This window comes from Mustela putorius, unplaced genomic scaffold (genome assembly GCF_011764305.1).
Source record: "Mustela putorius furo isolate JIRA1106 unplaced genomic scaffold, ASM1176430v1.1 tig00003983_pilon_pilon_pilon, whole genome shotgun sequence".
In the NCBI taxonomy this organism is placed as follows: domain Eukaryota; kingdom Metazoa; phylum Chordata; class Mammalia; order Carnivora; family Mustelidae; genus Mustela; species Mustela putorius.
In genome coordinates this window covers 22,360,342-22,375,075 of record NW_025422123.1, presented here as the reverse complement: position 1 = coordinate 22,375,075, position 14,734 = coordinate 22,360,342, and the positions used below count along the sequence as shown (strand labels likewise).

Sequence of the window (14,734 nt, the reverse complement as noted above, 5' to 3'; positions counted from 1 at the left end):
ATCAGCCACAAGTAAAAATGTTTAGTTCCATTCAAATTCAGACATCTGAGCAGACTAAAGAAATTAATGTGTATGAATGCATCTGGTAGGAAAATATCCCACAGTAAAAAAAAATTACATAAAAGTCTGTGCCTAAGATCACATTTCAGAGTAGGTGTTGCTTTTAAGGTATAGCATAGACAAAGGAATAGAATGTAACTGTATACTGGTACATCTTCTTCTGTTTCTTCTGGAAATTTGCTTATTTGTAATTTAACATTTCCTTTATTATTTTTACAAAGATCTTGACATGAAAAATGCTGGTCATGATGAAATAATTTCTGTGTCATTCTGGAGTTTATTAGATTACTATTGTGCTCTATCTTTTGCTCTTGGTTTATGATGTGAATTTATGCCATAGTCTTTTCACTGTGACCAGCCCACAAAACATAGTGTATAATATAATGTTCTACTCTGAGTCTAATATATGTAATTAATTTTGTTGACTAGTAGTTCCTCTTACAATTTCATTTGTGAAAGATAGTCCTTATTTTTGGCTACAAAGTAATGTTAATGTTGCTAGACTCATATGAGACCTGTTTTCCAACCTTAAAGGACCAACAAGGCCTAGATGGATAGTTGAAGAATTTTGTTAATTATGTTTGGGAAGCTCCGTGTCTTATTCATAAACTTGAGGCTATTTATTTGTTTATATCTTGAGTTTTGTCACCTAGTATTTGGAGGTGGGGGTGGTTCTCTGTCATTGAATCCCATGATTTTTGATGTTGATGTAAAAATCCATTGTGTGAAGAGACCATAATTTATTAGCTTAATCTCTAATTGTTGTATTTTAAGATGTTTTCCACGTTTTTGCTATTTTTTACATATATAAGGGGAAATTTTTTAAAATTGAGGCAAGAACACAACATTAGCATTTAGTAGAATATTATTAACCTTAAAAAGGAAGGAAATCCTGCCATGTGCAACAATATGGATGAACCTGAAGGATCTTTTTTTTTTTTTTTTAAGGTTTTATTTTTAAGTTATCTCTACACTCAAGATGGGGCTCAGACTTACAAACCTGAGATCAAGAGTCACATGCTTTACTGACTGAGCCAGCCAGGTGCCCCTTGAAGGGTCTTTTTAATTCTAATTAAAATGAAATCTTATACACAGAACTGGTTACAATCTAAATAGGCTTTAATGATTTATTCACTAAACATACATTTATTGAGTACCTGCTTTGCACTAGGCATTTAGTGCTGGAAAAAGCATTCTGGAGTTCCTGAGGTCTTTGCCTGCTTGGCCAGCTGAACACGTTTCATTCTCTTATTTTCTAGAAAAAACTGGACAAAGTGTTGAAGAACTATGATGCCATCTGCCAGGTGAACTCAGAGAGGTATCTACAGCTAGAAAGGGCACAGTCCCTGGTTAACCAGTTTTGGGAAACCTATGAAGAGCTTTGGCCATGGCTGACAGAAACACAAAGAATCATCTCTCAACTTCCTGCCCCAGCCCTTGAATATGAGACTCTAAGACAACAGCAGGAAGAGCATCGGGTAAGCTTGATATTAGAAGGTTGTTGTAATCCCCATTAGAAGAGAATTGTGACTGTGATGGTGTTTTTCAGTACATGTGCTGCCAAAGGGAGAACTGTCATGGTCCTTTTTAATGCAGTTCAGTGGAGATTTTAGCAATATCCTATTCTGGTCTGCACAGTTGTTTTCCTCAGAGTTGCTTACCTATTGTTTTCCAGGGTTACAGTGAGGAGACTCATTGTGTATGCCATTAATTGTATCACAGCTTTCCTAGAGTGAGTGGTATGAAGTATAAACTATTCTGGTACAAACTAATTTCCCATGTTAAAATGTTAGAGAAATATGCTTTTGAAGTACTTCCCATTTATGCGTATTGAATTGTTTTTAATTTACATATGTTGACTTAGTTTTATACTTCATATGTATTGGTTGGAGCCATCTAGAATATAAGCAAAGAGTAGGAATATATCAAAGCAGCATCATACAGACTAGACCACTGAGCTTGGAGGAGATGAACAATGTAACAATATGTCAAAGCACAAATAATGTAAAAGCTAGCTCAATGAAAAGGAAAAATGCTGAAGTATGAAGACAAGTTGTTTCCCCTTTTTTCTTACTGTTTTGATGGTTTTTGCTCCTATAAGTATATATGAGTAAACTAGAGAGTGTATTTACATCTATAAATGCCTCATGTTTTAAACATAAATAAAATGGCATTACGAAGCCCTCATTTCAGCAGTTACTTTAATATTAACATCGCTTGAAATTTGGGAAGGGTTTGAGAGAGGACTCAAGACTATCAGAAAAAATCTGGAGTTCTTGCTGTTTATGGACTTAGGAACCTAGTTGCTCTCTCCCAGATCTATACAAATTGTACTCTGAGACTGTTCGTGTGTGTGTGTGCGCATGCATGTGCGCAAAGTTTAACTTGGTATATTACATCATTGTTTGAAGGACATGCCACGCTTCTTATTAATTTTGTTTATTGACTTTTTTAATCTACTGCCATTGAAGAATATCTGTATTTGTTTACAAGAGCTTTAGTCAATACTTTAATGTAAAATGGAAATTTTACTGAGTTCTATCTACATCAGCAGGAGAAAGACTTAAAAATTATGAAGAATTGAATTTAATTTTGATATAAAGGTTTATTTGTGGCAGAAATCCTGATGCCTATCCACTGAATAACTTCTAATATAAAATGTTCTGCAGATTCCTTCTATTCTGAAGGAGGATTTGAGTAGCTATGCTTCTCCGTAATATCAGATAATGGAAAGGTTATTACTGAATTATTATTAAATTTCAAAATTGAATTTACTTTCTCTTTTTAGCATAACCTTTCAGCTGTCAAATTTACAGTTTCTTATATAAAGGAACTATAAAACTTTGTAGCCAAGTCTTCAAATTATTCAACAAAATTATTCATAATATTTACAGCCTTCTAGAACAGCATTTCTTCTGTAGCTCCCCAGCCTCATCTTGAGCTTCATTCTAATCAGGAATAAAAAATGGCTCCAAGAGCCAATTACTCTATGGTAGGTGTTTTGAGGTCACACTACGTACATATAACGTGAACGTGACTGGACTGTTATGGAATGATGTTGCCAAGAATCATTTTGTTACATCTGAGGCAAAAGACATCTCCTACTGGGCTCTTTCTTCATGCGTACACCCAGGTAGACATCTAGTACTACTACACATCTAGAAGAGGAATGGCCTAAAAATGGGTCATCTCAGTAAGTCCCAAACTAAGGTGTCCTTTGGTGGTGCTGGACAAATGAGACCTCCCTAGATGCTGGGAAACTCAGGAAATCTCTCATTAAAGATCTAAAATGAGCAGAGATCTCTCATTTTACCTGAGAGTCTCTTGATAACTCCAAGTATAAGCTGGTTTTCCAACGATGCCTTGCTGAGTAGTGAAACCAGAACATATATATACATTCCTTTTTTGTGGGACTGTCTATTAGCTGATACTACCCTTACCACCTCCATTCTTTAAGGCAGCATTACTAGGTGGTCTAATAACAGAAAACAAAAATAAGAACATCTCAGCCTGGACCCCTCAGGAGCTAGATCGTAGACATGACCCTCCCACATTCTCATGGGCAGCAGGTTAGATTTGGACCACCCATGTTCTTTTTTTTTTTTTAATTGAATTTATGTTTATTTAGCTCTTTTTCAAGAGTTTTGAGATGGCCTTCAGAAAAACTTCAAAAATAGTTTGGGGATTGTTGATGATGTAATGTACCAATTTCCATAGGGATTTTCAAAATAATTTATATGACTGATTTTAGTGAGCACTTTAAATAAAAATCTAGAGTTATGTGGCCATCTTGTTGATTCTTTTTGATGAATTTTAGAAATGAAACTATTTGCGGGAGAAGATTGGTAGTTTTTTTCTAGGCTATCTCTCCTGAATATAATTTCTCTCAGAAATTTATGGTGGGGCCTGAGTAGCAAAATAGAAGGAGATACACCTTTTGGTGAGGGTAAGGAATTTCTGCTTATGAAACCTAATCACTAACATGGTACAAATGGAAGGTTCCTCAGTGCCACAGGGAAACCTGGAAGCAAAGATGGATGTGGCTTTGGATTTGGCCCAAGAGAAACTACTCAGTGGAGGCCCCAAGTTCTGTGGAATATATTTATTCCAGATTTATTTGTCTCCCTATAAGGAATGGGGGCTCCACCTGGATTACACACACTCACTGGTGTAAATATCATTGTATCTCTTAATTAGATGACCTCATGCAAAACGTGTCATATATTTTTCTTTAAATGCACTTTACAAATAATGCTCATTATATAGCTGTGTATCTAATAGATTGATTACCCTGTAGCCTTTAGCATTTTAAAATAAGTACAGATAGATTCATTCGTATGTATATATCATACATATCATATATGTGACATATTTGACATAATAGAATAGATTTATACTTAGGTATATATAAAGTAATGCATACGTGTACATCTTGTATTAGTTTAACTATATATAATTACAATGCCTTGTGGGCTAATATCCCCTTAACTTACCTTCATGTATAGTTTTTTCTCCCTGCATTATGTCTACCCTCAGCTGAACTTCTTTCCTTTTCCTTCCTTCTCTTTCTTCCTTCCTCCACTTTAAATTTTTGCATTTATCCTGAGTGTATAGAAAGGGACTACCAAGAATTATGGCTTGGTTGTTATAGGTTGGGGATATAGTGATTTCATAATTCTTTTATGTAATATGACCCTTGTCCAAGTGTACTGCTCTTCATGGGAAAGGCAAAATGAACTGCGATTATTTCAGTCAACCAGCATTTTTGTATGTTATCCTTAAAGAGACTTTGACATGACCAGACTGTTGTTTATTCTTTCTGTCAGGGCATCTCTTGCTGGCCAAGAGCAGCATGAGGCATCCTGTGTTAAATGCCTTGTGATGGGGAGGGTGTTTGGTGTTTCTTGCCAGCTGGATGCATTGGGCATGTAGACAGCTGTAATATGGAGGCGTGACCCTGAGATACTGAGAAGCTGTTTGGTTTGTTATAGCAACTGCGAGAGTTGATAGCCGAACACAAGCCTCATATAGATAAGATGAACAAAACTGGGCCACAGTTACTGGAATTGAGCCCAGGCGAAGGCTTTTCTATCCAAGAGAAGTACGTGGCAGCTGACACCCTTTACGGTCAAATTAAAGAGGATGTCAAAAAGCGGGCCGTGGCGTTGGATGAAGCTATTTCTCAGTCTACTCAGGTAATCATTTGCACCAGAAAGGTGATTGAGTTCTTCCAAACAGAAGAGCATGGAAACACATTTTCTTGGATCTTCTGATTAAAGTTCAAACAAAATTATTTCACTACATTAAATCTGAGTATGGATGTTTTGGCTCCTTAAAGGTGGTATTTGGTTGGTCCAGTCCTTATATTTCTTTGCCTGCTGAAGATAGAATGCAAAATAATTCTCAGTGACTTAAGAAACATATGGTTGTCGTCACTGCCCAGATATTTAAAGAAGTGTCCATCCACAGTAGATGCCTCTGGGAGAGCTAAAAGAAAATGTTATTATCATTATTAAAGAGACACTCCCAAGAAGGCAATAAGAAGAAAGACTGTGAGTACTGAGTAAGAAGGAAAAAAATATGAAGTTGGAAACTGGTATTTTTCCCTTTTGAAAATACTTTTTTTCGAGAAGTTGAATTTGAAATTACCAACAGATTTTCCATTTTCAGAGTTGGACTTTAATTGTTAGATGCACTAACATTAGAGTGGTCTGTTTTATGGAATCCTGAGTGATGATTCCTTTAATATTGAAGGTAGTGTAGAACTTGAGTGAGTTTTTATAACTTTGCTTTATTGTCTGTGGTACCTTTGCAGACAGATCTTTAAAATGCTTTCATGAATTTGATCATGTGTTTGAACATGAATGAAGTTCTAACTTCTGTTACAGGATCAGGGGGCCTTTTGTTTCTGTTTCGTTTTTTAACGTTTTTCAATACAGGAAATTTATATCTTAAGAAATACCTTTATTCTCATCAAAAATGTTCAAGAATCTTATACTTAATAATATAACGTTTTAGGGTATCAAAGTAATGAGTAAAAAACAAAACAGTCTTGATAGAAAAACACACAGTTTATTGGACTTAATTTTAAAAATTCATTTAAATATGATAAAATGAAGTGATGGGTAAGACACTGATACCAGGTTGTCCAATTATACATTAACCCATCCTGTTTGGTAACAAATACACTCAACTGGGTGGGTGTGTTAACAGACAATCGAAGATCTAATTCTTGATTGAGACATTAAATAGATGGGTTTTTTTCCATTTTAATTTCATTTTTGATATCCCAAGTCTTTTCCCTATAAGTGATCCCTTTGATTTACTTCTAGTTCCATGACAAGATAGACCAGATCCTTGAGAGCCTGGAACGCATCGTGGAGCGTTTGAGGCAGCCACCTTCAATCTCAGCTGAGGTGGAGAAGATTAAGGAGCAGATCAGTGAGAATAAGAATGTGTCAGTGGACATGGAGAAGCTACAGCCATTGTATGAAACTCTTAAAAAGCGGGGAGAAGAAATGATCGCAAGATCTGAGGGCACTGATAAAGACATATCTGCCAGAGGTAATAATTTCAGAATAAGGAAACAATTGAGCTTTACTTTTAAAATAAATCTAAATGTTCATGCTGTTTACTGACAGTAAATTGCATAATAATTTTAGAAAAGGTATTACCCGTGGGGTTGAAGGGCTGTGTACATAAATCCCTCATTTGTGTTTTCCTATGTTTGTGGAATCAGTTACAGATACAACGTGCCATTATGCAAAAGCCATGTGTTCTCTGGGACTTTTAAACCAGATGTTTAAAGGATGGTGCTAATAACACCAAATCTAGGGTTTTTTTCCCCCTCATTACTAATCACACTCTACTTTACAGAATGGGTACCCCAGAATGGGTAGTCTCATAGCCGCAGAAATGGCAACCACGACCTTAGCCAACCATCTTAAAGATAGGAGCTGGGTGGGTCGAAGGAAAGGCGTACACATAGATTAGTGGAAGTTTATGATAAGAGTACTCTAGAAACAAGCCCAAAATACATATCCTACATTGTTATATTCCTAGAATTGAACAGACATTGTTATTCCTGATTTGGAGAGCTTAGATGATTATGTCATTTTCTTTGGAATTAAGGTCAGCCTTGGTGAACTTGAAACTTGGTAAACTTTGGTCTACTCTGAGCTCACTTGACTTTGAGCATCTGCTTTTGTCAAAAAGAGCCTTGGTTCGAGAGGGGTAGGATACCCTGAGGTCTTGCATTTGTCTGGAATATGTTGTGTTGGGCCTAGCATTACCCAATAGACTGGGGTCAACCAAAATTGGATCCAGTTTTGGATACTTGGGAGATTGAATCACTGTTGCCATGTGAACTGAAGCATTTGACTTTGTTGCTTATATGGCACTAACTTATTGCCTTTTTGATACTATGTTTTGTTATAGCTGTTCAGGATAAGCTTGACCAAATGGTTTTCATTTGGGAGAACATACACACACTGGTGGAAGAAAGGGAGGCCAAACTACTGGATGTAATGGAATTAGCAGAAAAATTCTGGTGTGATCACATGTCATTGGTAGTAACCACTAAAGATACACAAGATTTCATCCGGGATCTAGAGGATCCTGGAATTGATCCCTCAGTAGTTAAACAGCAACAAGAGGCAGCAGAGGTAAGCCGAAGACCTCCTTTAAAAATAAAATAAGTTGTGGCGTAATGAAACCTGGATTCCTCTGATAAATATTCAGAATTGCTCTATTCAAATTTATATTTCATTCTGAAAGTGGAGTGCTTGGTGACGTAGTAGGATATAGGTTATACCCACAGATTTCACTTTTATATATTTTTTAAGTTTCTCTTCAACCCCACTGCCACTGCCTTATTTCAGGGCCTTGTTAGCTCCATCTTTGGCTCCTGAAGTCCTCCAGAGTGGTCGCCCTACCTGCGGAGCTCTTTCCTTGCCAGGCCTGCAGATGTGCCATCAGTCTTCTCTCCAGATCCACTCTCACCGATTGCTGCTTCAAAACCCTCAGAGGCCTCCGCGGCCTCCTGCAACTGTGGACTGGCCTCTTGCATCCTCGCGAAGCCGTTTTGTCCTGCTGCTCCTTCATTAGAAAGGGGGTCCCCCAGCACTGCGGTGTGCACCTTCTGGTCTCTGTACCTTTGCATATTCGTTTCCTTGAGTGGAATGGCCCTATCCATTCATACAACCAATGCCCAGTTTAGGGCCTGATTATGCTCCTTAAGTGTTTCTCAAACAAATAAATATATTTAACCAAGAAAATGAAGGCAAAAGTAAAACACTGCATTTTCATCTTTTTTTTTTTTTTGGTAGCTTACAAGTCCTAGGGAAATGACGTAAAATTTAATCCAGAGCTAGATTATCCTAAATCTACTAAGGAGTACGTTAATTTGTATGAAGTCATCAAACTCATACTTTACTTACATTTATTTTGTTCTGTGATTTTATTTTATTCTTTATGATTTACTCTTCGCAACTTTCACGTATATGGCACAGTAGTATTAACAACAGTCACCATTGTATTTCCATGACTTCTTTCTCAAAAACTGGAAATTTGTACATTTTGACCCCTTTTGCCAATTTCTACTTCTCCTGTCCCCTGACTCCAGCAACCACCAATCTGTTCTCTGTATCTGTAAGCTTGGTTTTGCTGTGTGGGGGGAGGAGGTAGGGTTTTTTTAGATTTTTCTTTTTTTGATCACTTAACTCCAAGTTAAATGAATACTGCCAAACTGCTCTGTTTGGAAAACAAAATATGTTTCTACACTTTTCATTGTTATTAATATTTAAAGGAGCTGGTTTGTGGTATTTGTTACATAGAAGTAATTCCTTAAATGTTGTTTTCATAACAAACATTTGATGTCTGTTACAAAGGACACTGTTTTTTCTTTAAAATATTTCTTCTTATTGAAAAAATTTATTGCAGAAGCTTGGAAGAGAGAAAGAAGAAAATTGATCATAACCCCACCTCCTAGAAATAAGTCTCATTAATGTCTTTGTGTGTATCTTTTTAGTTCCAGTGTGTTTTTGCTCAAAAAATTATTTTTTATTGTAGGCCATAAAGGAAGAAATAGATGGACTACAGGAAGAGCTGGATATAGTTATTAACTTGGGTTCTGAACTCATTGCTGCATGTGGGGAACCCGATAAACCCATTGTCAAGAAGAGTATAGATGAGGTACAACTAGCATATTTCCTTCTCTTGCTAGAATGCATTTTTAAAGAGATCTTGTATAACTAAAGCATATTTGGTAGAAGGAGTTGAAAACTTAACAAATGATACTAAAAGAGCTCTAATATTTATGTTGTAGTTAAATTCAGCCTGGGATTCTCTAAATAAGGCTTGGAAAGACCGGGTGGACAAGCTCGAGGAGGCGATGCAGACTGCCGTCCAGTACCAGGACGGACTGCAGGTGAGGGGGTCGCGGCGGGGCTGCCGAGGGGAGGAGGCCTGTGACTGAGGTCTGCAGAGGCCCACATAGACACTGCCCTAGGGCTGCCAGTGTGCAGGCAACTGCCTTGTCTACTGTCATTTGTGGTTTGCCTTCTAGAAGGTAGTTCTTGAGATCTGTGTAGATGTACAGAGACATGTAAGCATGTTTATACACATGTGAAATTTGCTTTGAAAAGAAAAATTTTACTGTTTAAAACATTGTAATGGTTTAGCACCAGACAGTGAGATGGGACCGCGTCAGAATTCTGTTCTGAAGTGGAGTGGAGTAAGATGAAAGGAGTAAACACTACCTAAAAATATCACTAAGTCTAACGAAAGTCAGACGTAAAGAAGTTTGATTTGAAGCCAGTGTTCCCCGTGGACTAAAATAGATTTCTGTTTTATTAGCTCATAATCTGTTGTGTAAAATGTAAAATGCTATTCTTCTTTTCCATATACATAATTCCTTTCCATAGTTGTTTTTCACATCCCGTAAGGGCTCTCCTTCAGTTTATTAACCATTTTTTAAGTTATTTTTTTTTTAATGAATAATCGCCTTGTCAGATGAGGCCAGCCAGCTCAGGGGCGTTTCTCTCCCTACCTTCTTCAGCCTTATTCCATTTCCTAATAGGCTGGCCAGCGCTGAGTCTGTCAATCCTCCTACCGTATGGAAAAAGCCCTTCTGCGTATTTCCATAACCAAGTGAATATTATTTTTAAGACTCAGATGAGAACATCTTTTCCTTTTTATTGTGCCATTTCATTTCTATATTTGTAAAAATAAATATCACAAGCCAGGCTTTATGCCAGCTGAAAGTGTTTTGAACTTTGGAAATGTATGAAAAACTTCACTACAAATTATATCTTATATAACTTTACTCCTTCCCCCACTTTTCAACCAGAGAGATAATTTATTGGTTAGGTTTCAAAGGCCAGTAACTAATCGGGCTCCAGCCCTCCGTTTGTGAGACCAGGTCATAATTTTCCTGAACTATTGGTAAGTGACTGAGTTGTGCCCTCTCCATGGCTAAGCGATGGCACTGCTGCCAGTCGCAGACTGTGGGCCTCCGAGCCATTAGCCAGAGGGGTCTGGCTAGGCACCAGCACTCATACTCTGTCCTTACCCCTGCTAGAAAAACAAGACCCACTGGAGGTTAGTAGCATCACCTGTGGGAAATGAAGGGCCACTTGATTTATTAAATAGCTGGGCCTAGCTAGAGCTAGATCTTTTTTTTTTTTTAAGATTTTATTTATTTATTTGACAGATAGAGATCACAAGTAGGCTGAGAGGCAGGCAGAGAGAGAGAGAGAGGTGGAAGCAGGCTCCCTGCTGAGCAGAGAGCCCGATGTGGGGCTCGATCCCAGGACCCTGGGATCATGACCGGAGCCGAAGGCAGAGGCTTTAACCCACTGAGCCACCCCAGTGTCCCACTAGAGCTAGATCTTAAAGGTCCAGAAGCTCTAGACATTTCAGGGTTTGATTGTAAAGTAAAATAAATTTTATTTCCCAGATTGCTGCTTAAGTTCTTGGGTTTATTAATGATAACCAAAAATACCAGATAGTTTCCTTCTATATGGTCTGGCAACATTGTTAAAGTCCATTATGATTTTGTGTGTTCAGTATGTGAAAGAAATGTGAGTTGTGCCTTTCTGAAATGTTTGCATTACCTAACAAGAACAGGAAAAATAGATTGTGCAGTCTGTGCTATAATTCAGAGTAATGGTCATAATATTAATCTCTGTAGGTGCAGGATTTTAATGCTAATCTAAATAACATATCAGGCTTTAGTTGGGCCAACAATTTCGCTCAAGTGCTAAACAGTAAACTTTTTGCTTATTTGAATAAGCAGATGGATTTGAATCTTTTTCTTTCAGTATTTTTACATCATCTGCCTCTTAGACATAAGAAAGCATGGAGAATTCTATCTCATGTGTTGGAATTTGTAAAACTTTTTTTTCAGATGCATGTGTTTGAAAGTTCTTAGTATTCTAAGATTCTATTCAGAAAAGAATTTCCTTTGCAAACTTGGATGCAGAATTGGAGGTTATGTCTACTGCATATTTGGGACAACTTTTTTTAGCATATGGTAGCTTTTATTTAGGTGAACCATCTTAATTGGTAAAATGGGCTCATTCCTTAATACCTGTATAGATTTATGATTGTACTTTTCTGTAGCATTTGGGATGTTATAACAATTTCAGATGCATTGATAACTAGTGGACTAATGTGTTTTTCAGGCCGTGTTTGACTGGGTAGATATTGCAGGTGGTAAATTAGCTTCAATGTCACCAATTGGAACAGATCTTGAAACTGTCAAGCAGCAGATTGAGGAGCTAAAGGTATGTGTGGACTTCATTAATTTCAAAGACTGCATTTTATGTTCTTTATTCATAGGATTCTTTATGCAAGTTTATTTTACATAATTAGTTAACATTTTGATTGTGAAACTGGTTTAATAAGGTGCTTGTACAAAGTGAGCAGCATGTAAATGCTCAATGATAGAAAATACCAGTCTTATTATTAAATCAGCCCCTGTTCATTATAGAAAAGTCAGAAAATACAAATGAGGAAAAAAAAAAGTGGCTTTTTTAAAGCCACCCAAAATGTTATGTACCCAGAGGCAACTACTCTTAAGATCTGATTTATAGCCTTTCAGATATCCTCCTGTTGGGAATGCAGTGAGGAGGAGGAGGTGCAGGTAAGGTGTGGGGGTGTGTTTTATGCATATGTAGCTCAGACTATAGGGATTTTCATAACTTCATTATTCAGGAGTGTTTCATTGCCCTCAGTACACATATAGCACCATTTTTGTTTTCTTCAGGGGGTCAGAGTAATCCATTTAGTCTAACAGGCTAAAGAAACATCCGTGGTCTAATAGTATTTCCCAAAATGTTTGTTTTGTAAAAATGTTTGTTGTTTTCCATCTGCTTTCCTCTGTAATTTTTGATTTTGTGGTTCTTGATCTCCAGCTGTGAAAATGGCTGGACTGTTTCCTCTTTGAATTCCTCTGTGCTGATGATGATTTATCCAAGTGGGATCAGCTGTTTCCTTCCTAATTTCAAGTTTCCATCCACAGAGACATCACACTATTTTCAATAAACTCTGCTAGATTTTTTATATAGTTATTACCTGGGTTTAAAATTATAGCATTTTCATCTCTGAGTAAAATTTAGAATATTTCATTTAGAAATTATTACGGTTGCCATCATTAGATTGCAGTTTTTTTCTTTAACTATATGTGATCATGTAGTAAACATATGATATACTTTATGTACATTCACAGATGTACACTTTTGGATATTTACATATCTCAATAGTTTTCATACAGCAGGCTGCTTAAGAGTGCTTTCTCTTAAATTAGATTGTGTGACATTACATCCCAGTGCTTCTTCCACTTAGCCAGATACCCTTGGGACAGTTCTCTAACTGGTCTCACTTTTATGCCCTTAGCTTAAATTGAGAATAAAATTATTTTCTTTACAGGCTTGGTGAAAAGAAAGCACGTATTCATGATACCTTAATTAGTATTTTTTAATTATTATTTTTATGCTTGAAAAGAATTAAGGAACTGTTTAGCCATTAATGACTTACTATTTAATGATTTACTCTTACAGGTTAAAAATAAATATTTTATGAAAGGACAGTCTCCTACAAGCAACCATTTGCTAACCTGTGTTGGTTGGCAAAACCGAGATTATTAAATACATGTTTAGTGAGTGCTGGGAGAAAAAATAATGTTATTCTGAGTCAACAGTGGGTGAGGTGTAGGAATAACTATTAACACAGCACAGCTATGGAAAACATAAAATGTTCAGTGGATACAAGATGTATATATGTTTTTGAGCAAGCAATGTTAACCTGGGTTTCTTAGAGATATTTTGAGGGAGTTTTTATTTTTTATTTTATTTTCTTTCATTTCAAAGCTCACATATTGAGTATATGTAGACATTAGAAATAAGATTAATCTTGTAATTTCTTACTTTTTTTTTTTAACCATAGGGGACAAAAGTGTGAAATATCAAAATTATAAATAGAAATCCTTTCCATCATAAAACATTGAAAAAGAAAAAAGACTTCTCTCATCTTTTTCAATTTATAATTCTTTTGTGTTAGATTTTTCTCTTCACCTCCCTGACTATAAGAAGTACGAATTAGAATAAATATTGAATCCATAGAATTTCTTTGTTTGAAGTTTTGATTTAAAACAAATTTCCTTTATCTCTCTCTCTCTTTTTTTTTTTAAATAGCAATTTAAGTCCGAGGCCTACCAACAGCAGATAGAAATGGAGAGACTGAACCATCAAGCAGAGCTTTTGCTGAAGAAAGTAACAGAAGAGAGTGACAAACACACTGTTCAAGACCCATTAATGGAGCTGAAGTTGATATGGGATAGTCTGGATGAAAGAATTATCAACAGACAGGTAAACCCTGACACTTTCATTAAGAAGTTAGAAAAGTTCAAGTTCATATATTAAGGTAAACTCATTATTAAAAGAAATTAGATAATTAAGTACCTAAAGTTTTAAGGCCCCTAAAGTCTTATTTTATTAGAATTCTTCCTGTTTCTCACATGACTTTTTTAACCACAAGGAGTTTCAAACTATATATGTTGATTAGGCTTCATTGGATATGCTTTCAACTGATTTTTTTTTTGCCTTTGTTACTTTTATAAAGGTATGTCATTCATAATATCGAATTCATATGGCTTTTCTTCCTCTTCACTTTCTTTGTAGCATAAGCTGGAGGGGGCTCTGTTAGCCCTGGGCCAGTTCCAGCACGCCCTGGATGAGCTGTTGACATGGCTGACGCACACCGAGGGCCTGCTCAGTGAGCAGAAACCTGTGGGAGGAGATCCCAAGGCCATTGAAATTGAACTTGCCAAGCATCACGTACGTAGCTGCGTGTCCTATTTCTCTTTGCATTTTTAATGCCATCAGATTGTTTGTGGTAGGTTTCCTCTTGATGGATTTTTCAAGTTTATGATTTTAGTACAGTTCCACATTTGACGTTTGTAACTGACAATTAAGCTACTTAAAAACACACTTTTTAAAAGATCATGATCAAAATTTTTTCTCTGTGGTTCAAGACAGTCGTCAAGAACAGCAAGGGTGGGAAACTTCTGGTGAAGTTTTAAGGCTGCATGGCAAACATTGGGTTAAATCCCTGACTATCCTTGTCACTGGATTGACATGGGCTAGTTTTAAAGGTTGTTGGGGAAAGGCTACAA

General features: G+C 36.6%; 1 protein-coding gene across 31 annotated transcripts in view; it reads left to right on the top strand.

Annotated features, from left to right (window-relative positions):
- The window catches only part of DST (dystonin), a 471,262-nt gene that overhangs the window by 415,341 nt on the left and 41,187 nt on the right, over window positions 1–14,734 (top strand). For all 31 annotated transcript variants that reach the window (XM_013045864.2, XM_045071198.1, XM_045071195.1 and 28 more), the window contains 9 exons: window positions 1,320–1,538; window positions 5,052–5,255; window positions 6,393–6,624; window positions 7,498–7,724; window positions 9,130–9,252; window positions 9,386–9,487; window positions 11,745–11,846; window positions 13,755–13,928; window positions 14,241–14,396. In XM_013045864.2, the coding sequence (XP_012901318.1) occupies window positions 1,320–1,538; window positions 5,052–5,255; window positions 6,393–6,624; window positions 7,498–7,724; window positions 9,130–9,252; window positions 9,386–9,487; window positions 11,745–11,846; window positions 13,755–13,928; window positions 14,241–14,396 (1,539 nt within the window). The remainder of the gene's footprint in view (window positions 1–1,319; window positions 1,539–5,051; window positions 5,256–6,392; window positions 6,625–7,497; window positions 7,725–9,129; window positions 9,253–9,385; window positions 9,488–11,744; window positions 11,847–13,754; window positions 13,929–14,240; window positions 14,397–14,734) is intronic.